We start from the raw sequence: 24,559 nt of genomic DNA, 5'->3' as shown, positions 1-24,559 counted from the left end.
TTGTATTTTTGTAATTAAAGTCTTTTTGTTTACCCCTTACCCGCTGTCTGCACTTGGGTCCTCTGTCCTTGTTCCCTCACCGTTCCTGACAGTGGGCTTTATACCGAGGTCTTATCATACAGTGAGATTTTGGTATTGTTATATCCCTACAATCGAATCATTTACACCCTCACAAAACAAAACAAAAAAATAAAATATGGGAAATTGCTGAAATATATAATGCAATATATTAAATAATACATTTCCATATAAAACCTTATATTTTTCAAAATATGACAAGCAGCAATTCCTTTTGTATTAGTCAAGATGTTGTGTTAGTGTAATATTACTAATTTACTATTCTGTATATTTTCAACAATTTATAAAATAATTAAATATAGTTACATTAAATATCTAGGATAATATATTTTCGCAAAAGACCACCAATACAGCAGCAATAAGCTCTGTTTTACATTTGTGTAAAAGTAAAATCAGACACTTCAGAGCCAATGTTTTCTCTCCTAATATACTTAAAATTTCTTCTGAACAGAGCTGAATAATTCCATTCCATTTTATCTGATAATCTAAAAAAAAACAGTTTCACTAATTGTGTGTTTACAACATGGAGTCTTAAAATATCCAAAGGTCGGGAAATGCGGTTTAGTTTAGACTAAATCTAGTCCAGACAGCTGCAACAATGCACTACAAATGTGACATTTATGTATATTGAAAGAAGAACAGCTTTTACCTGTATGTCAGTAAAACTGTAACTCTGTCGAAAATCTCACTTTTCAACCATTTTTAACTAATTTATTTCACATACATTAGGCACACTGGCTAACACTGAGTTTTAATACATAAAAACAACGTTCTGCTTGATAAAAACTCATAGTACTCTGATTCCTTACTGCTTTTGTAATGTTCTGCTCACAGTGCGCAGTTGAATATTTTGTTATTTCTGCTCTTGTCCTGCGGTTCTCTCTCTTACTGGTAAATCACATGATGTAGGAACAACATCAGGCTAGTAAAGCTGTATACGCGTCAAATTCCTCTTTTTGTTTATTTTTGTTGAGTCAAAACAGCACATCTCATAGTTCCCTCTCTTCAAAAAGCTGATCTGTTTGTGTATCAGTGATATAGTTCAGATGTTGACTGAAATGTTTGAAGTACCCTAACTTTTGAATGGAATAGTTTTTTAAAATGTTGCATGGTTTACAAGCAACTTATCTAACATATCTTCATACTCAGTCTTTGCCCTGATAAAGATAACATCTTGCTGAGAGAGGCTATTATTTGCTTTACACACAGTAGACACACATTGACTGAATTCAAAAGCTGAAGAAATAGTTACTGTAAAAGTAAATAAATTGTTTTATCCATTTATTAATATATCAAGCTTATGACTCAACTTTAACAGATAATATAGCATCAAAAAACATACGTAGTCAGATAATCAGACACTGTGAAAAGATAATTCAGAAGTAATGCAGACCATTTAAAAAATTTAAATAAAAATATTACACACAATACCATACTGTCAGTTATTGTTCAGTGACATTTAAAAGAGCAAGAACTCCCTCCAGTAATACTGAAAATATACATAATTGACAGAAAAATTTATCCAGTATGTCTCTTGTTGCCATTGAGTGTCCAAAAACTGTTCATAGACTCTGTTCGGGACACCACCATTATTTTGTAACTTACAACTTCTGTTTCGTATTTTGTCATGAAAACATAAAAAACATAAAAATTAAGGAAACTTTCACATTTGATTGGGTTGTCATGTGCCAATATTTTATTAATAGTGATTTTTTTGTTGGCAAGACATGTTAATAATTGTAATACAGTGGTTTGTTATTTTTGTACGTTAACTGGTTCGTAATTGGCTTTTTGTAGTTATTTTACTGTTTGAACTTGTATCTTAAAATAACTTCCCAACCTTTATGGGCACATTCTCCCCAAAAGGTAGCACTACTAAAGTACTCCACAAGGTGGCGCTACTGCACTGATATTACAGATTTCAGAATTTGCCCCCTACAGGCTTTTTTACTCGTTTTCTGATTCCAAAAAAAGTCAACTACACCAACTAAACCAATGGCCAGAATTTAACACATTACCAATCTGAAATGATTACATTTCATAAAAAGACAACAGTAAAAACGTCTTTTAACCGAAAACACTTTAAAGGTGAATTAAGTGTCGAGTTTCCTGAACATGTATGGATTGTAAGTGACCCGTTTGCAACAGATTTAGTAAAGCGTCATTTTATAAATTTCCCACGGCGTCATGATGTAAATCTTTCATGTTTGGAGAGCCATGAGCTCGTGCGTATAACGTTTGAGCAAATGCACAGTTGAGCCAGCTATCAGATGAGCGTGAATAGAAAAGTGTCACACTGTGGTAGTGGTCTACATCACTCATTCAGAATGATGGAGACGTGTGAGTGCAAGAGAACGCGTAAGCTGACCACACATACGCAAACTTGCGCTCGCGCACACACATCCACCCATTCAGTCTTGATGGAGACGCGTGCGCCTTCGGCTCGGTCCGCGCTTAAGGTAAGACAATTTTGACATTTTTTTGTATTTTAGACAAGTCAAGTTTCTCCAGTAACTCATAATTTTCTATTATTTACCTGCCATACTACTAAAACTCAGTGTTTTATTGAACAGGCAGACAGTAAGGTATTCTTCTTCATTCAACATAATCAAACGTTTTGGCATTGGGTGAAAATGCACGCGCGGTGTGCTACTGTAAATAGTCCCTTTGGGAAATTAACTATGATTTAGATTTAACTATATTTTTACTCCCAAATATAATGGTAATGGTTAGGGGTTACTGGTTTTACTACGAATAAAACCAAAAATAATTACTATAGATAAACCATATAGTTAACTTTCATATGAAGGGGATCACAATTTCATGCATTAGCCTATATAAAAGACGCAATCAATCTCGCAATAATGCCAAGGGAAAGAAGAAAAGGGTGGAGTACCTGTCGAACTTTGACCTGTTTTATGAACAACTTTGTAATGTTCATAAAGTACAATAAATGTACTTAATGCATTGCTTTCATTGGAAGAATACACAAATGGCTTTAGCGTTTATCCTTGGATGTTTCATTCTGTTCAAGACTTAAGTTGGTGTTGCAAGGGGACATTGAGATATTTAGATGAGAACCAATCTCTTTGTGCCTTATCAAGATTGTATTTCATCCCTATATAAATATTATTGTGACTTATGTGACTGAGAATTTGGCTTTTATGGTGCTCCATAAAAATTCCCTGATGCAGAAAATATCAAAGTTCATGATGTCATCATTCAGAGTGATGTCTGTTGTCATGCGAAACAAAGATGAGCAACACATCTTTTCATGTTTAAAGAATGATTTAGCTGATCACAATAGAAGAATGCATTTACAGACTGGAGACGTCTATGCCTTGTGTTATTTTGGATAAGCCACATATAAGCAACACATTTCCTGCTAAATTTGCACCATTTGAGGTATTTATTTGCATCTTTCTCAAAGCTAACATCAGTAAAAGCCCCTGTTTCACTATCTATGTTACAATGACAACTGAAATGACATGCTCAGATATTATGTAAGATTTTTTCCAGCCTCTGTATTTTCTCTCACTATCTCTCTCTCAGTTGATATGTCAAACATGTTCTGCATCCCTTTCTTCATCTTAGTGGTTCTCTTTCTGTACTTTGCCTCTCTCCCTTTCGCTGTAATTTGGTTCCCATGGCTCCCATGATTCTTTTCTGCTATTTGAAGACAATTTTATCATTTTGACAGGTCATGTCTGTCTGTAAGCCACAGGATGTGATAAGAGAGTGTGTCACATTATCAGATTTTACAGACTCATTTAGGCCTGTAAAATCCTTAGGTTTTCTTTGTGGAAGGTTGTATAGATGTCATTTATTTATAGCTTTATTGCAGTTAAAAAAAACATGATCATTTTTTAAAGAAATGTCTTGGTGTTTTTTTATAAACGTTTATCAATTATTGATCCTTGAAACAGGGTATTTTAAGAAGCAAAACAACAATATTCAATATTTTAATTAAACAGCTTACCGTACAATCAAGTTTGATGCAGTTTGGACTGTCACTAAGTTTCCAACAGGATGTGGACAAAAACCAATGGATGCAAGTATAGTTGAATATAGAAATCCTAAAAGAAGGTGTTTGTTATTGGTGCTACTTATTTATTAATTTTCACAATTAAGACCTGGTTCATTTTATGTTAACCGCAGACTGTTAACAGATTATTTACTAAAACAAACAGGCTACTTAGTTTATCCTTCCCATTCAGTGAATGCTCTCTTCTATTGAAGCAAAAGTAATAAAGATTTAAACATAAGATAGATATGCACTGTTTATTATAAGATAAGAGACTATTATTCACTCAGTTTATTAATTAATACAAGGCACCACTGGAACATTCAACAGCAGGGTGTATTTAGCTCAATATTTGTCGTAGCATTTGCCATATGTTGCCCACCAGTATATCAATAATAATTACCTAAGCATACCCTTAAAATTATTGTTAACGCCCTTGACACACTGATACGTAGACATACACAAATTTCTGTTTATCCTGTCTGTGTATATTTAGACAGAATATATTTTCATCCCTTTGTCAGGCATGTAAAGACAAATGAATGACCCCTACTCCATCTTGACATTTAAGGAGCTGGCTCAAAAGCTTGCGTATTCCCTTTGTAGCCCACTACTCTTAAGGTCACTTTGTAAGAACAGATCAGGGGAATATTCTGAACGGAGATGGCGAAACGCCTGCCATTTAGCATCAGTCTACTGGGATTACTGGGAAAGAGAAAGAGGATGAGAGAGAGATGTTAGAATCAGAGAGCTAAAAAAACAGGCTTTTTCACCCCTGTTACCTTGACAACCTGCTTCAGACCCTGACATATAGAGCACAGCTCAAGTCATTCAGTTGATTTAGGTATTTTGTAGTTCAGTATTATTTCCTATATCTGGGTGGTTTCCTGGACAGGGGTTATCTTAAAACAGGACTAGGCTTGGTTAAATTAGGATATTTAAGTCGTTTTTAAAAACATACTTTCCAAAAAAACATTACTGGTGGGCATCTTGAGAGAAAACAATTACACTGATATATTTTAAGATGTGTCAGTGCAAGTTGTTTTCGATTAAGACACCTCTAACATTTAAGTTAGTCTGGGACTATGGCTTAAGCCCTGGAGCCAGTTGCATAAACATAGCCACTAAGTTAAGACTGCATCTTAACAACTATTCTCACAGACTGGCAATTAGTTAGGACTAATCAGTCTTACTTTTCATATTTCAGTTAGCCCAATCTATCTTTTTATGTAACCGACTTAAAGAAGTTATGACCAGTCTTAAAGAAAAAAATTAGATGACTAACTCGTAAGACTAGTCTTAGCAGTTTATGCAACCGGCCCCATATCTGGGAAACTGCCCCATAGTGTTTACATGTAATATAGTACATGAGAATATGTGGGTCAGGTCTAACACTAGTGTTAAAGAAAATCCTAAAATGTAAAAAGTTTCTTACTTTTGAGGGATATATAAAGAAAAAACAGAACAAAACAATAGAAGTCAATGGAAAGTTACCACTAGAAAAACAATTTGGTGTGTGAGCCTACAACCCATGGCTTTATTCATATTATTAGCCAGCAGCTCAGCCTGAATTTTGATGGCATCATTATGAATATGCAAATAAAATGAATAGACTGCCAAAATCGTAATTAACTTCTCAATCCCATGCACATGATGCACAAGCACATACCCAGGCTTAATTAAAGAGCTTTAGTGATGAAAAACATTATTTATTTGAATTATAATTTGATTGCCTGATGAACGCATTTGATGATGCATAATTATTGCATCATTAATTGTGTATTAGAGAGACTTGCCTTCAAATAGGTCCTCTATGTGTCGTGATTCTGCCTCATCTTGTCATGTTTTCTTGATCTTGTGGCAGAATCACGGCAGGATCTCCTGTTTTATGTGGAGAGAAGCAGTTTTGGCCTTCCATATACTCCCTCTCTCCGGTGTCGCGTCTCTGTTCCCGCCCTTTCGTCTCGTTATTGCTTGTTAATTAGTTCATGTCCTGAACGCACCTGTTCCCTCTTGATTTGTTCCCCTTTAAATAATCCTCATGTTTCATTGTCCTGTGCTCTGTGCTTGTGTTCAGTGTTCCTCTGTCCTTGTGTGCCTCCAATGTTGCTGTTATTGCCTGTTCCTGCTGTTGCTGTTTCGTCATCTTAGTAAGTGTTGAGTTTAGTTCTTGTCAATTGTTGGTTAGTCTAGTGTTTAGTTAGTCTTTGTCTCTGTTTATCCATTGTTACTGTTTTACCCCCACGTGGGTTCTTGTTTTGTGTTTTATCATTTAAATAAACTCTTGTGTTAACCCCTTCATCCCTCGCTGCCTGCAATTGGGTTCTTCCCTAGTGTTTCATGACACTGTGTCTTCGAAATGAAAGCCATGCGACAAAACTGAGGTCAATAGAAAAGGTCTTACTTTGTTTGAATTAAATGGCATTTATTTAATTACGTCTTATGTTTATACTTTGGTAAAAATGGTTAATTTATGAAAGAAATGTATTGATGTTTTTAATTGATTTAACATTTGTTGTATGTGCCCACAGTGTGTTGTCAAATTTAAGACAACATGATCCTGAAAAGATCGACAGGAAGGAGTCAGTGATCACCTGAAGTTACATCACCCCCTACCAAGACCAACCAATCCCAGAGGAGAGGAGGTAAAACAATGTCAGACTCCACCCTGCAACCGCCACTTCCACCAATCCCATCTTTAAACTGTACTTCAGGCCAATCAAATTGCTCCCTCCCTGCCGACGAATGCTACAGCTACTCTTTGTTCGTTGTCATGGCGATTGCCTACAGCGCTGTGGTACTGTTAGGCATTGTGGGCAACTTGGCTCTCATCCTTGTCATCGCACGGCGATGCGAACTACACAATGTAACAAACGTCCTTATCGCAAACCTCTCCGTTTCGGACCTGCTGATGTCCCTGGTGTGTCTACCGTTCACCTTCATTTACACCTTCATGGACCACTGGGTGTTTGGGGCAGTCATGTGTAAACTTAACAATCTGGTCCAGTGCTGCTCCATCTCAGTGTCCATCTTTACTTTGGTTCTGATCGCCATTGAGAGACACCAGCTCATTCTGCACCCTCGTGGATGGAGACCCAGCCTGAACCACGCCTGCCTGGGCATCGGCCTCACGTGGGGCCTGGCCATGCTCACTGCCACGCCCTTTTTGATGTTCACCAAGGCGACAGATGATCCATTGAAGCAGCTGCCGCCAGTGTTTCAGGAGCAGTACAGGGGAAAGGTACTGTGTGTGGAGGAGTGGCCATCTAGAGAATTTCAACTCACATACACCACAGCCATGCTGGTTCTGCAGTACATCACTCCTCTCACATTCATCTTCATCTGTTACTTGAAGGTAAGAGGAGAGTGATTGTTTGACAGTGGTGGTTTGTAATTGCAAAAATTACAGTATGACTTTTTCAGACAAGTTTCACAAACACTTTCCCAGTTTACCTGGGCAAACAGATAAAACTGCCCCAAATGCAGTGGTTAAGCTAATGTTAGTCTGTTGGGAAGCTCAAGCATGCGGTATAAAAGTGATTACGCCTCACAATTTGTGCAAATGATTGTAGGTGCATGCATATACATTATACACAGCTGTGGTTGACAGAATATTTCTGTGTGCGTTATGGCAAAATTGTGTATATTATTTACTATTCAAATACAATTCAATTCAAATAAAGACCGTCAGAGCATAATATGCCACTAAAATTGTGCAAATGTTAAAAATGGTATAGACCTAAACATCTTTAACTTGCAACAAAAACATTAAAAATGCTGTTAAAATATATGTAAGTTTTCACTGTAAAATATTTACAATGAAATTCATAACTTGTAACTTTTTTAAAATAAAAATAAAGTGCATGTTACATTATGTTACAATGAAATGACATGAAATGTCTAATCTATTACAATATTTCTCTGTATTTGTCAAAGGTTTTTACAATTAACCAGCTAACAGGTTTTTGCTATTACATTTCTGTTCAAATTTACACCTACAGTATGTTTTTTAAACATTTATGATAACTTAACTAGAGATGCACCAATAATCGGTATCGGTCAGTAAAGACAATTTTTTACACTATCGGCTATCGTCTGATAGTTTAAAAACAGCTGATGATCAGGGTCTATATACGCTATTCTTGTCAATCAAAAGAGGACAGGAAAATGCAATGACAATCAGTGTTGGGTAAATTACTCTGAAAAAGTAATTAATTACTAGTTACTAATTACATATTTAATAGTGTAATTAGAGTACTTTACAAATTACTCTCTCCAAAAAGTATTTAATAACTTATTACTAATTACTTTCTATATCCTACATCAACCTTGATTAGAATTGATTCAGGGATAGACATGAAACAGTTTATTTAATTAATTCAAATAACTAAAAAATAACTTCATAAATTGGTCAGTTAATAAGAATAAAGTATACAAATGTGAGAAGGATACATTAAGGCATACATTTAAAATTTAGACTTATAATTTTCATGTCATTTCCACTATTGGATATATTTACACTGTCAGGGATGTGGCAGGAGTGGAAGAACCCAGATGCAGGCAAGCAGTGAAGGGGTTAACAGAATACGTTTAATAATATAATATAATCAAAACCACAAAACAAAAACCCACGGTGGGGCAAAACAGTACAAAACTGGATAACCAACAGGACGAAGACTAACTGAAACTAAACTACAAAAATAAACAACACTAGAAACAAACTTGACTGAACACTTACTACAGGACAAGGGATACACAGCAAAACAGGAACACAGCGAACATAGAGCACGAAATCGAAGACACCATAACAGGTAAGAACAACAAATGTAGCACATACTCGATACAATCCACAAGCACAGGACAAAGAAACAAGAGGGTATATATAGGCAAGACAAACGAGGGATAATTAACACAGGGCAGGTGTGGGTAATAAAACACTCAGGGAAAGATAACAAGGAAACAAGAGGGGCGGGGCCAATGACAGACACTGGAGAGAACGTATATTATTGTCAAAAGGACAATAATATGTTTCTCTCCACACATAACCAAAGGCTTTGTCATGACTCTGCTACAGGACCAAGAAAAACATGACTAAATGAAGCAGAGCCATGACATTACACATTTAGTTCAATTACATCAGAAGTAACTGTAATTAAATTACAGAAAAAATAAGAGTAATCCCCTACTTTACTTTTTCTAAGGAAAAGTAATTAAATTACAGTATTTAATTACTTACTAACTAGTTACACCCAACACTGATGACAATGTGCTCTGTGTATAGAAAATGTTAAGAAACATCACAAGTTTGATGTTCAATATTAATAGTTATTATATTAATAACATTCAGAATGTTAAGAAATATCAATTTAATCTTCAGAATTTAGTTAATGCTAGTTAATATAACATCAGAACTGTCTGAATAATCAGCTATCGAAATCGGTGGAGAAAAGTTGTATCTGTGTATCTCTACACTTAACCCTTTTATGCATTAATTATGATAACCTGAGCAGACTCAGGTGTGACTTTTAATGTCATCTATAGGCAACAACGACCAATTCCGTTTCGCGTTAGTTTGTCACACAAATGCACATACTTTTCCATAACAAAAACAGTACATACTTTTAGAGCATAGTATGTACAGTATACAAATTGGGACACAGCACACGTGTTTCTATTGCTCTTCGAACTTGAAAAGCAAGATTTGAACTTTTTATACATATTTGTCACTTTTTATTCTCCACTTGAGTGGATTATGCACTAGTGCCCCTTATGGTGGTTGATTTTCAACTATGCCATTAAAACTCATGCATACGCAATAATGGCTTTTTGAAAGCCCAGGTCCAGTTTAGTAACCTCTATGCGTGAAAGTGTTTTTCACAATATATATATATACTGTATATACAGTATATATGGCAATAACTCAAAATGAGGATTGTAGATAAAAACACCCTGTGGGCTGGAGAGAACCCACATTTTTCCATATTCATAGGGTTGTCTGAACAGAAATTATCCCTCCCACAGAATCCTGCCTGGTGCATCACAATCTGATATTCCTTCCTTGTGAAAGAATACTATATTCATCTCGATTTACATGCCCTTTTCTGTCCTTGGGTAGTTCATGTCTAATCAAAAAGGTTAGAGGCGAATGAGATTTCATGTAAAGCTTTGCAGGTTGACATTTAGTCAGGCAAATCTGTAGTGGGACTTATTTATAAATGTTATTTATATAATTTTCTTATAATTTTCCTTATATTTACATAATCGAGGTATACTTACATGTAATCAAGATTTTCCAAGGTACTTGCTAGGATACATAAATGTCTAAATTGTTCTTCAGTTTCATCTCTGCATTTTGATTTGTTCAATCTGGCATCTGCATATAGGCAGCTCTTTCATTCCAGGAAAATTCCCTTGCGGTCTGCCACTAAAGTGTTATCGTTTCTAGTAACAAGGCACTTAGAGCCCCTTCACACCAAGAACAATATCTATTATACTCTGCTATTACAGCTATATTAGTGTTCATAACCAATAGGCAATAACATTCAGTTTATTGTAAGAGCATTCACATACATTTTTCAAACAACCATCACAAATATCGTGTCTTTTTCCAAGTCGTGTTTTATGTTCTTCATATTAATATCTATCTTTTCTATTAATAACTTATACAAGTTTGACTGTTTGCACTATTCAATTTTTTTCACTTTATGGTTGAATTAATTGCTCTTGGTATGTGAACAGGTCCCTAAAAGCACAATATGTAAAATTTTTGCCTTAAAATATTCAAAATATGCTAGCACAGTGTTACATATTTTGTTAACTTTTTGAACTTATACTATCCCAGATGTTTTCAACAATGTTTGAACCCAAATTCGTAAAATTAAATAAAAAACATTCACGCATTCAACGAATATGTAGCTTTTCTCTCTTAAAATACGTGCGTGCGTATGCATGTGTGTGTGAAGGGCACACACACTCATTAGTCTCAGATTGCATTCCACATTCCCCACAATGTGCACTACATTACCCACATATACATCCATGTGCATTCATATACATTCAGGAATGTCTCTTTCGGGCTTCTGTATTGTCACGGATTACTGCTGTGTTTTTATTGCCTAGAACCCAGTAGGTTTGGACATAACTCTGTGCGTTCTGACTGAACATGACCAGCAGAGAGAGATTTAAACATTCTTTTTTTATTTGAATGTCAATAGCAAAATACAAAGATAATATGTTGACATAAAATGTGTAAATTAGCATGATATGTTTACATATAATGCGTAAAGTGTCAACAATTTCAATATCATCAAAAATCTAAATACCAAATATAGGAAATGGATATAATAATATTAAAATAAAAAGAGAAAAAAGAAAAGGAAAAATACAAACATGAGGGTAAGAAATTAAGTTATACATTAGTTACAGTACACAAAATAAAGTGATTACAAGCTGAAATAGTTTTAGTTGTTATCTTATTTATTGAGGGTATCCATATATATCTTTAAATCATTTAGGAAGACCAGAAACATTGGTTTATTGTTGGAAAACAATTTATGTATGTAAAATTTACAAATATTTTTTTAAATTTACAATAAAACAAACATTGTCCATAGTAATCCGAATTATAATAACCTAAAATAATCTCCTTAAAAGATATGGATACACCTTTCTGAATATTCTCACTGATAAATGTGTTAATATCTTTTCAAAATTGTTCTGTGTAATGACAGGACCAAAATAAAGGAAAGACAGTTTCTGTTCCAAATTTACAAAATGAGCATCTTGTATCTATATCATTTTTTTCATGAAATGTTTAACATGGTAAAATTTGTTAGTTAGCTTAATGACACTTGCTTTACTTTGTTAGTGAGAAAATATTTTTGTTGTAACGACCAAATATTTTTCCAATTTAAGGTTTTAAATAAATTACTCCAGTAATAAACTACAGGAGATGCAGATATAATTTTTTTCAAGAAAAAGGGATCTGATTTATCATTTTTAACCTTTTTTTCAGAAAAGCATATTTTACCTATTAAAGTTTCTGTTGGCTCAGGAAAAGAAGCAAATCTAAGTGGAGAGTGTTTTCTATCTTTGAATAACATGTTACCCGATGGTATCGCTCCCATAACTATAGCAAATGAGATTTAAACATTCAAAGGCCTCGAATATTAGGTGAATGAGTCATACTCTGCAAAGGGTACTAGTAGCAGTAGTAATAAAGAAACAAAGAAAAAGGCAACGACACAAAGGATTGGAAGAAGAAAAAGAAAGGTTTAAGTGAAGAGGAAGATTCATGTGACAAGCTCAAGCTTCACATTAATGGATGTAATATGGAGATTATTATGCTAATAGAGCTGTAAAAATTGAAATGAGCCTGTGGGGTGACAGAATGAGCATTCTGTCGTCACTGTGACGATAGCTCATTGTTGGCAAGTGCTGCGGAGCGCTTTCAAGTGAAATGACCGAGTTCTGTCGAGGATGCTTGTCACTTTTACACGTAATTAACCACGATCAGTCACAAACTGGAACATCACCCACACACAGATCCATATACATCTCACTTCCCTCCTTCACCCGTCATGGTTTTCACCCCTTCATGCACTTTATCAGCAGCCTTGGTTCCAAAAACATTTTTCCTCAGAGGCATTCTTCAGCTAAGAGTTATGAATCATGAACCACAACTAACAGCTTAAATTTATGACAACATTGTCACGGTCCCACCGTCTTGTTTATGAAATTCTAGTCGTGTGGTGGGATCGGGGCAGAGTTCTTGGGTTTTATGTGGGAAGGCCATGAGATGTTTATGTTTTTACCTCTCATGTGTTTTTCCAGTGTCTCGTCTCTGTTCCCGCCATCTCGTTTCCTCGTTATCCTTCCCTAAGTGTTTGATTACCCACACCTGCCCCGTGTCGTTATCCCTCGTTTGTCTTCCCTTTAAATACCCTCTTGTTTCTGTGTCTTGTGTTCGTGGATTGTACTGTGTTCGTTCCATGTATGCCTTGTGCCTCGTACGTATGTTGCTTACCCAGTCTCGTGTCTTGTTCCTGATCCTGTTCCCCGTCTAGTGTTTGTATTTTGTTATTATGTTATTCTTATCATTTTTGACCTTGTTTTGTCGTGCCCCCTCGTGGGAAGTTTTTGTTTTATCTATATATATTTTCTTAGTTTAGTTTTTCCCCATTGTGAGTGTTTTTGGTTCTGTTTTTTGTTAGTAAAATAAAGTCTTGTGTTAACCCCTTCACCGCCTGCCTGCGCTTGGGTTCTTCCTGCCACATCCTGACAGTGGGCGCGGTGATGACCTCACGCTGTGACCATAATCAACAGGACAAACAAAGACACAATTGGACGTTATATAAATTGGCTCAGCAAGATGCCTTTNTATATATATTTTCTTAGTTTAGTTTTTCCCCATTGTGGGTGTTTTTGGTTCTGTTTTTTGTTAGTAAAATAAAGTCTTGTGTTAACCCCTTCACCGCCTGCCTGCGCTTGGGTTCTTCCTGCAACATCCGTGACAAACATATGAAACTTTCATTTGAAGCATCCCTGACACAAAGAAAATATATTTCCCTAAGGTCAATATATAAAATAATTTCCTATATATTTGATATATACAGAATAACGCATTCTGTTAATATATTGCAATAATACCAAATATTAAATAAGCATAAAGAATTGCTGCTTTTTATATGTTGAAAAATATAGGCACTTGTTTTCAACATATGTAAATGTATTATCTAATGTATTGAATTATATGCTTAGTATTTTTCCATACTTATTCCATATTAGTATCCCAAAAAATGAGTTGATTACGGAATCCCTGTTGTTGCAAACTACATGCAGTTAGTTTAAGACTGTATGGACACTGGGGCTGTCAAAATATCAGAATTGTACTACATTGTTATCATGCCAAATAGAATTCACAATAAAGATAGAATTGCAGTATCTATTGAAATAAAAAAATTATAAATATCAGTTAAATTCATTTATTTTCTATTTTTGGCCAATGAATCATGCTATATGCTATATAAAATACAAGTGTAGGGAATTGTTCATTATCAATACTTGACAATTCTTGTATATTGCAACACCGCCAATGGAGACCAAAAGTTCAGGGTTTGGCTGTGAGATGTCAGAGCTCAGGATTGTAGCTAGTGAAAAGTTTGGGAATTGTGTGTGTTCTTGTGGTGCCATCGGCCAGTCAGAATTTTCTATCACATTTCCAGACTTCAAAGTGATATAATACATGACAATGCTGGGTTGTTTTAACCCATTGTTGGGTCAAATATAAACCATTTTCTGAGTTATTTTAACCCAATGGCTGGGTTTGTCACTTTTTGACACAACTCTTGTTTGAAAATAACCCAGATTTTGGTATTTATGGTTCAAATGATGGGATTTTAAAAACCCAACTGAGTGCCCATGAGTAAAGACGGCAGATTTCAGATTGTGTACTTGCAGGGGAGCAACTGCGATTAAGACGAATGGGAATGCTAATAGGTTTCTTCAGGCATTATAGACCTCCTTGATGGAGTCCAACTCAATTACATCACTCACAATACTTCATTGAGGTCGGCAGTTGCTTTTGACCCCTGTTGCTATTTCCATATTCAGAGTAACAGGAAGCTCTCAGATTGGTGGGTTCATGAGCAGCACAGTTCTTTACCAGAAATGTGACTAATAAATATGTACTTAAAGTAATGACCTTGAGCTTCTACAAAGCTCATAATTTGTCATCTACACCATCACTAAATAAAAATCAATGGAGAAAATGATTGGGATTTTACCTCTTTTAGCCTTCCATTTCAGGTCATTGTAGCACTGCCAAAAAGCATGAGTGGTTCAGAGATGACGTATTTTTGTAGGCTAATCCAGGAGTAAATGCATTTTTCCCATAGACTTTTGGAAGATTGCAAAAATAAGCTCTGTGATTAGCAAAGGTTTATGATGTTCACATTTTTTGTCTATCAAGATATATGCTTTATGTGCGTGATGACGTCTAACGTCCCTGCCAAAGGAAGTAGTCACTTTTAGCAACTTGTTAGCAGCTGCTGTTTTTAAGACACAATAAGGCTTTCAAAAATCCCAAGTGGGTTATAATTGGTGTTTTATGTCATAGAATAAAACTTGAAAATATTTAGAGGTTTTGTTTACCACAGACCATATTTCGGGCGATTTACCAAAAACCCATTCAAGAAACCCATAGACATTGGAGCGATGGAACCTTAAGTCCTAAAATACTAACTTGCTTCCGGGTTTTGCATACAAAAATACGTCATCTCTGAGCCTATTTAGTCAGATCTTTAGATGCTGCTGTCATCCAGCCATCCCTCGGTCCGATACAGAATATGACGTCAACAGAGATTCTGAATGTCCAGTCAGGGCAGAAGCTGTCAGAATGCATTAGATCAATCTCTCTCTTTATGTGTCATAATAACTTTTGTATGCTCCACTATTTGCAAAATCGGACCAGAATCACATTTAATCAACAAATTAAACAAACCATGTTTCCAAAGACAAGCTTTGAAGAAAACAATTTAGATACACACAAATCACAAACCGTACCATGTTTTCATTATTGGATTTTGGGTGAGACCGGCTTTCAAGTGTGAGCTGAAGTAAATAATGATCAACAGACAAACACGTACATCTTAGTCTCTCTCTCTCTCTCTCTCTCTCTCTCTCTCTCTCTCTCTCTCTCTCTCTCTCTCTCTCTCTCTCTCTCTCTCTCTCTCTCTCTTTGTCTTTCTGCCTGTGAGTTTTGTGTCATGCAGTTATTTCAGGTCATAGGACTGTGTGCCATCTCATGCCATTCATCAAATAAAAGGAGAAAGCAAAGATAAGGAGAGGAAAGCAGAAATTAGGAGAAGAGAGCAAATTATGAGAAAAGATCAAAAATTGAGGAGAGAAAAGGGGGCAGAGAAAAGTCTGGAGAGAGTTTGTTTGCAAAATACTGATATGAATGATGAATTCATTTATCTTGTTAAGCTTCAGATGTGGTGGGCGGAGGTTGCACTGAGAATATACATACGGTCAGGGCCGTAGCTAGTGGGGTGAAAGGTGGTAACAATTCTAGGGGCCCCCACTGCCCAGGGGCCTCACAAAATCCAACAGTTATACTATAAAGCCACCTGTTTTGTAAATAATTTTAATACATGAATTGCATACATGAGATTTTAATGAAATCCACATTCTAACTATAAAGACGTAAACACATGAACATCTCCAAGCTGCTCTCAGAGTTTATTTCACACGCATTTCACTGTTTCCTTTGAGAAAAGCTACTTGCACTGAAACTCAAAGGTCTTTGCAGCGGCCCGCCAAAATAAAAGTCTGGTTAATTTGAACAAATTATGACCCACACATAAAAAAGCACAGTAGTACACTTGTAGCATAATCTGTATAAGTTACTATTAGTTTATTGTCATAGTGAGGGTATAGTATAGTATAAGAACAACATTATACTATATACAACAGTATTCTAGAAAACATCTAGAAGAATTCAAATATTAAAAAATTGACTTGTAGAGAAAAAATTTGAATTTGAACAGGGCTCTGCACGATTCATTTTGTGGGGCTTTTGAACATTTATTGGCTTTATTTAATTATATATTATGCAATACCATATTATTTTCATCAAACATTAAGACTTTATAAACAGTTAATTGGTCTATTTATTTATTTACATGACTGTATTCTTCTCAATTCTTTAATGTTAACTTCAGTTATTTGATAACAGACTGATTGATAAGACTATTATACAGTACTGCTGGTCATTTTTACATCTGTTTGATTTATTATGGTTTAATAATGTATTGTGTTGTATTATTCTTTTATTAGTTTGTTAAAAGTCTTCATGCATTTATTTAAGACAATGTTTCATAAGTTTCTATAACATTTTTAAACATTTAACTTTTAAAATAGGGTTTACAACAACAATACTATATTCTGTTAGATGTAAATAGACTACGTCAAAGTGATATGATATAAAACTTGACATAAAATGTCCCTCTATTAGTTGGAAGGTGGTGAATAATAAAAACTATAATAAAACTTGCAGGGATGGTCGACTTTTTAAAAGGAATTTCTACACCGTAAAAATTCAACTTAAGTTTAAAAGATGCCTTATATTTGTAAGTAGTATCTGTTTTTGTTCAAAAACAAAATCAATAGCATAACTTTCCATCATTGTGCTTTTCCATCTCTTCTGGTTGCTTTAAGAGTCTCATCAAAGAAATCAAGAACCATTTTCTTTGCTTTGATTTTTAGACTCTCGAACATGCATGCTTAATATGCATATTGAAGCACATTAACATTCCATGACCGTTGTGATATTGTAACAAACACCAGTCTGTATTGTGCATAAATCACGCAGCGCTGTGTTTGTGGCTCTTAAAAGATGCTGCCATTTGTGTTCAGTTTGTCAGTTTGTGTTGACTCATGATGAAAAAGACACAGACCCTGCAAACATACGCACACACAGATCATGTGAAATGTCAGGGAACCTTTCTTCCAGTGTGTTTTTAATGATGGTTTTGTCATGGTTCTGCTTCTTTTAGTCTTGGATTTCCTGGTCCTGAGGCAGAGCCATGACAAAGTCTTTGGTTATGTGTGGAGAGAAACATATTGTTGTCCTTTTGACAATAATATGCGTTCTCTCCAGTGTCTCGTCATTGGCCCCGCCCCTCTCGTTTCCCGTATTGTTTCCCGGCCGTGTCTGATTACCCTCACATGCCCTGTGTCGTTATCCTTTGTTTGTCTCCCCTATAAATGCCCTCATGTTTCATTGTCCTGTGCTCGTTCGTTGTCTCTGGTGTGTGTGTTTTATAGCTATCACCACATTCAAGTACGTGTCCGGTTTTCATGCTACCCTGTCTTGTTATAGTTATTTACCGTGTTGAAGTTGTGCCTTGTTTGGATGTCATGTCATAGTTTAGTCTTGTCTTTATCTTTTGATTTAATAGTCTAGTTATTTTCTTTTCTTGTTTTGTTCCATCGCGGGAAGTCTTTTGTTTCATGTTTATATTTTAATACGTTCCAGTCTTTTTCCCCATCGTGGGTTTTTGTTTTTTGTTTTTGTCAATAAATATGTTCTCCGTTAACCCCTTTAATCCTGCTGCCTGCACTTGGGTTCTTTCACGCCAGGCGTGACAGGTTTGCCCTCAGGTCAGTTATAATTTCTGAGCTCCGGAGAGTGTGTCACAGGGTTGTTTATTTATTCGTTGTTGGTTGAGTGGGTGGATTGTAGACTACAGATCTAATTTAATTATATAATAAAAATCGTAGGTCTAATTTGTGAGCAAAATTGTATTTTAAAAATCGTCAAGTTGCCTTAATCAATAATCAACTAATCTGTCGCAAAGAAGCTCTTGACTCATTTTCTATTGGTTTTTTATAAGATATGTTGCCAATGGCTGTATATACAGTACACTGGACTATTAATGGTCTTAAAAGTGCATGACACAAGGGCTGAGGACGTTCGTCTGAATGGATGAGCTAAACTACAAGTATCAAAAGTAATTGTCTGCTATAAAATGTACTTAAGTATTAAAAGTAAAAGTAAAGGTAGTTTAAAAAAAGTGAACGGTTAGAATTTTGAGGTAATTAAATCAAAGCAAATCTCAAATTCAACAAAATGCATGGTGCTTTTGAAGGCGTGGGTAATCCTGAACGCTCCTCTGTAACCTGCCATTAATTAGCCTAATGTGGTCTAAAAAAAATCCCTCCACCGGTGTAACGCTAATTTACCTAGGAAATATTTGGCCGCCACTTAGGCTATACCAGAAACCATTATTAACCATTTCAGTATTATGTGTTGAATTTATTCGGAGGGAAGATAATTGGTGTTGTTAAATATCTGCACATTGGCTAATCAGAAAAGTTAACTAGCACACGTTAGCCTGGCCATCACGTTAGCCAGATATCTGAACAGGCTTATGATAACTAATTCATGTTAAATAATGTTGACATTAATTTTCATTCAATGAAGCCATAATTTAACCTACCTCGATGTGCTTCTTCAGGTTGGACGGGGAGTTTTTTAATGCCAATATTTCAGTGACTCTCGGTAGGAAAACCTGGTTTCCATCCAAAATTGCGAATTTAGATTATGCACAAAATTGGAATATCGCATAAAACATTTGAGAATAAGCACCATTTCCATCCAACTAGTCAACCTAATAAACTGGCACTAAATATCAGTAAGAGAAGCCACTGAATATACTAGTTTTCATATATAATAATACTTGCGCAAGCAGACGATTAGGAAACTCAATAAATGCGGTGCTTTTGTGGATGCCTGCTGTTCGGGAAACACAGTTGTGACAGTTCTAAGAGGCAATTACAGAAATACTTGATGACTTTGCTCAAGCGTTTAAGAATGACCATCACAACATTTCTGATGCTGTGTCACAAGATCAGTATACTCTGGTTAGTCAGGTTACACCGGCCGTCTCATAGTGCAATTACGTCACTTTTTGGGGGAATTTATTCAGCAAATGCATTTCCATCTCCCATTATTCGCATTAACCCTTTTTCGCAAAAATGAAAAACCACCTCAAGCGAGCGTAAAAACCTTTTTGCAAATTAAGGGTTTTTAATTCGAAATTTGGCGTTTTCCATGCGAATAAAATCAGAGTGATGGAAACCCGCATTTAATCCGGTAGGAAGAATTTTTCACTCCAATGTACGAAAATATTTCTTGCAAATACAGCCACGGGTGTGTAACGTTATCTTCATCACCATCACGGAGTTCACCAAGTTCGCCAAGTCGAGATGCTCATCATCTGCTACCGGAGTGGTAACGTTAGCAGCAGAGCCTGCAGCAGGTGCTTCCATGATGGCATCAATAATGTGACATGCCCGGACAAGCAGGACTTCTTCTTCTTCATGCTTGGCGGTTGACATGACAACAAACAGTCATTACGTCACCAACTCAAATTTCTTCTGAAAATTCTTTAATTTGTAGTAACGAGTAATGAAGATGGTTAGGAGAAATGTATCGGAGTAAAACTACACATTTTATTTAGGAAATGTAGTGGAGTAAAAATGAAAGTTGTCAGAAATATAAATAAAGAAGAAAAGTACAGATATGTGAAAATTCTACTTAAGTACAGTAACGAAGTATTTGTACTTCGTTACATTACAACACTGATTAGTGGCAAATGCAAAACACCACTATGTGGGCGTATTTTATGGTTACTTTTTTATAGTTATCTGCTAAATGGCTAAATGTAAAAGTAAATTGTTATTCAGCGCCATGATGAATATAGAAATATGATGGAAATTGTCATCGCGTTTGCGCTGTTTCTGAACGAATAAAAGGATCAGAGAGTGCTGACAGCGAGTTATGTTGACGGTAAAACTTCAGACTGTCATGTTTAATCAATTTGCGCTTAAGATGTGTGACGGAAGCGCATGCGCACCTTGGTCAGAGCATCACAAATGCGATTAAGGTGTTTACATTCATTTCATATTGCGATTAAAACCGGCATACACCACATATCTTACTTCGATTATGCTTACTGCGATTATGAGCTTAATCACATTATTTAGATCGAATGAATACGTTAACATGAGGTAAAGTGTATCGCAGTATTGCCAAAATCCTATTGTAATCGCATTATGAGGGTGCATGTAAACGTAGTCACTGTGACCTCCCTAATAATAAGAATAATAATGAAAAATGTTTCTTTGTTTATCTGTTTCTATCTTGTATTGCTCTCACAGATCTACAGTCGCCTGCAGCGGCGGAATAACATGATGGACAGAATGCGTGAAAACAAATACCGCAGCATCGAGAATAAGCGGATAAACATCATGCTATTTTCCATCGTCGTGGTATTTGCTGTTTGCTGGCTCCCGTTGTATGTCTTCAATGCCATTATTGACTGGAACCATGAAATTGCTATGAACTGCACGCACAATCTGATGTTCTCGCTGTGTCACTTGACCGCAATGTGCTCGGTCTGCATAAACCCGGTGTTCTACGGCTTCCTGAACCGCAACTTCCAGCGTGATCTACGGGCCTTCCGAATCTGCAAGATGGGGTCAGCACAGGAGAACGAATATGACATGGTTGCCATGTCCACTATACATACGGATGTGTCCAGGATGTCACTGAAAATGAGTAGCCTGGAGTTCTAGTAGGTTTAAAACTGACACAGTGGTTCTGGGAAATGCGCTTGGGAAATTTTTCAGATTTATTTCATAAAGAGAAGTGTGCGTTTACAGTAAGAATGATTGTTTGTTTCTTGGCTGCATTCCAAACATAACAATCGCTGTCACCATTGTTCAAGTCCTTTTTTACGACGTGTGTTCACCAAGGTCATGGACACAAGTTGAGTAAATTATGTGCAACCACCAAGAAATGGCTAGTTTTTTATTACAGTACTGTATCATAAAATTGTACATAGAAGGTCAGGAGAGAATGCGGAGTACATTTCTTGCAAACATCCAACGTCATACGTCAGTGAGGGATGCTTGAGTTTTGAGCACAGCTGTATTCACTGTTAGTTCAATTTGATGATGAGTAAAAAGTAAAGAAATGAAGGAGGTAAATTCAAAGCCCAAAAGTTCACAAATTCAAACATGGATTTAAATACAAGCATCAGATGTGTTTTTCAGTAGGAGAGAATCTAAGCCAGACCATTTTCATGTTCTGAATTGGATTTGTTTTTTTGTGTTGAGTTGTTGAAACCAAACTGAATTGATTTTTTTTACACTTGGAAAAAATGGAATGAATGAATGAGATCTTGAATTTGAGAAAATTGAAGCTTGTTTTATTTTGAAAGCATTTATTTTAGGATTTCATTTTTGTTGAGGTTTTGTGGTTTGTAACACAGTTCTGTGCTGCACCTGAGTTTACAGTTTCATTTATTTAGAAGACACTTTTATAAAAAGCAATTCACAAATGAATATTGAATTGCTGCATAAAAACTACTCAGAGTAAGGCTGAGCTATATGAAAGTGAGGACAGAAGTTATTTTCTTCGTAATATCACAGAAATATGCACAGGAGATGCGCTTGGATGTTTATTTGAAATAGCAAGGAATCCTTCATTTCAGGTGAAAGATCACTCCACCAGTGAAGAACAGGGAAAGTTCAGAAAAGGGTTGTGATCCACAGAGAACAAGAAGCTAGCTCAGGAGTCGTGGCAAGCTTAGATAGGAAAGGTTTGATGTTTTATGACCCTGGGCGACTGTTTGATGTGACACTGCTCTCCTTCATAACACAATTGAAGATGTATACAGACACATCAGAATGAGGACAAATGATCATAAGGCAGCTTTTGTGCGTTTGAATACATGTCACCCACTCCATATTAGACACAGACAACAAGTAGAATGTGTGAATAGTTTTACTCATGTCTGAATTACTAATGTATAAAGAATGTAAGTAACCAAAACAACGAATGCATTGGTGTTGCTAATTTGACATGCCCATTAGTCTGAACTTGAATATAGTTTGTTATAAAGACAGCTGTAAGGTACTATTGCTTATTGACAAACTATCAATGTATTTTTTATTTTTTCATTCATGGTTTTAACAATGGTTTTGCTGATGTAGTGTACTGCCTTTACGGTTTGTTTTATGGTCACTGTGGTCACTGAAGTCTTAGACTGAAATGAAACTGTAGTAGCACTTTATTTTGTCTCAACACAAAAATGGGAGGATTCTGATTTAAATCAATGGTGCAGCCAGAGAATTGAGAATGTTTTATTGAGAACAAATTGTTTGTTTGTTTATTGATTAACTTTTTACAATATTATAAAGATCTGACCTATTCTTGTCATGATTCTGCCACATCATGTTATGTTTCTCGTGGTCTAGTGGCAGGATCATGACAGAACCCCATGTTTCATGTGGAGAGGGGTAATTTTGGCCCTTATGGCCTGCCATACACCCTCTCCGGTCTTGTCTCTGTTCCCGCCCTCTCATCTCCTCGTTATTGCTCGTTTATTGTTTCATGCCCTTCACCTGTTCCCTCTTGATTTGTTCTCCTACTTAATGCCCTTGTGTCCTCTGTCTTGTGCTGGATCATCTGTGTTGTTACACTGGTCTTGTGCCTTGTCCTGTATTACCATGTAAGTCTAGTTTAGTTATTTTAGTCATGTCTAGTGTGGTAATTGTCTTGTCTTGTCTAGTTTAGTGTAGTTAGTTTATGTTCCTGTGGTCCCTTCTGGTTCCTACCCTTGCTGTTTTGTTGTTTTACCCCCTTGTGGGTTTTTGTTTCATGTTTTGTGTTTGTATTAAAGCCTTCTGTTAACCCCTTACCCGCTGTCTGCACTTGGGTCCTCTGTCCTTGCACTCAACGTCCGTGACATATTCTACTGTGGAATTTAACACATTATTAAAACCAAAAGATTTTGATACCAAAATTTCTAAACAGTTTTACTTGGATTATTTCTAGAAATAATATTAGAGCCAGAGCTATGTTAGTTGTTAAATGTTAGTTGTTTGATCATTTACTTCCGTATCAGGATTAACCAGTTGAGTTTGATAAGAACAGTCAACAGTACCATTTGTGAAAGAAAATGGAATTATGATTTTTACTTGTCCTCTCACCATTCTGAAGAACTGAAGTCTTAATTAAAAAAGGGTTAATTGATGTTACTCGGGGTGTCACCGTTTTAAAGAATGTAATGTTATTTGAAAATCATGTGGTAACAGGTTTGTCCGAAAACAATGGATGTAAATTATTTATTTTTATTCCAATTATTCACAATGATACTGTTTGATTTTAATTACAGTATGTGCAAAGGTCAAAAGAGTTTAGGGTGGGGTACAGATATTTTTATGTGTTAAGACAAGCTAAATTTTTTCAAGGTTAATTTCATGTTGTAATAGTTTGCACGACATACAGTAGGTCTCATAAGAAAAAATGGAATTTGTTTAAATAATGTTTCATTGATGGTACACCAAGTGTAAACAGGTCTGTTTGCTCTGAAGATTGCAATGTGTTATTGTTAGGATTTTGCTAACATCAATTTACACCTACTCTAATAAAAGAAAGCTATAAGTTTGATACAATGCAGTATGAAACAGACCCAGATTTCGAAGCAATGTGTGGTAGAGCGAGACCACTTCATGTTTTGTTTAAAGAACATCTTTATGACTCAAACAACATTTCCAAACATGGAACAAACCACAGTACTGTGAAAATGAATCAGGATTTCTTGAAAAAAATGCTGTTTTTTTTTAAACAATGGCATGAATAGATGCTTTTTGCCTGTGTTTTGTAGGATCCCTTCATAAATTAATTTGATTTGATCATTACAGCACATATTACAGCAAAGAATGTTTGGAAATCTATTGAACTTTCATACTATACATTTAAGCATAAGATATAAATAAACAGTTAGAAGCATCTAATGTGCCTAGGAATTGTGTACAGTGAGTGATGTACATAACTGTGTGTGCTTAATATGTTTAATTTTATTTTCCAGAATATTTTTGTTA

The 24,559-nt window shown here is 35.7% G+C and overlaps 1 protein-coding gene across 2 annotated transcripts; it reads left to right on the top strand.

The window, feature by feature from the left end:
* Positions 1 to 2,481: 2,481 nt before the first annotated feature.
* npy1r (neuropeptide Y receptor Y1) lies at positions 2,482 to 23,809 on the top strand. Of its 2 annotated transcripts, none has more exons than XM_057330594.1 (3): positions 2,482 to 2,537; positions 6,634 to 7,457; positions 20,828 to 23,809. In XM_057330594.1, exons 2-3 carry the CDS (start codon positions 6,756 to 6,758, stop codon positions 21,242 to 21,244), a joined length of 1,119 nt encoding a protein of 372 aa, XP_057186577.1. In that variant the 5' UTR covers positions 2,482 to 2,537; positions 6,634 to 6,755; the 3' UTR covers positions 21,245 to 23,809. The 2 variants fall into 2 exon arrangements, with proteins under 2 accessions (XP_057186577.1, XP_057186578.1); XM_057330595.1 differs by lacking the exon at positions 2,482 to 2,537 and adding an exon at positions 5,942 to 6,252.
* The last annotated feature ends 750 nt before the right edge of the window (positions 23,810 to 24,559 follow it).

The sequence above is a fragment of the Triplophysa rosa genome, linkage group LG4 (genome assembly GCF_024868665.1).
Source record: "Triplophysa rosa linkage group LG4, Trosa_1v2, whole genome shotgun sequence".
Lineage (NCBI taxonomy): Eukaryota > Metazoa > Chordata > Actinopteri > Cypriniformes > Nemacheilidae > Triplophysa > Triplophysa rosa.
This window is presented reverse-complemented; position numbering and strand designations above follow the sequence as displayed.

Coding starts and splice junctions, on each gene's coding strand:
- npy1r (XM_057330594.1), top strand. CDS start 6,756: ATGTCAGACTCCACCCTGCAACCGCCACTTCCACCAATCCCATCTTTA. Junction 7,458..20,827: donor TCTTCATCTGTTACTTGAAG/GTAAGAGGAGAG, acceptor TTGCTCTCACAG/ATCTACAGTCGCCTGCAGCG.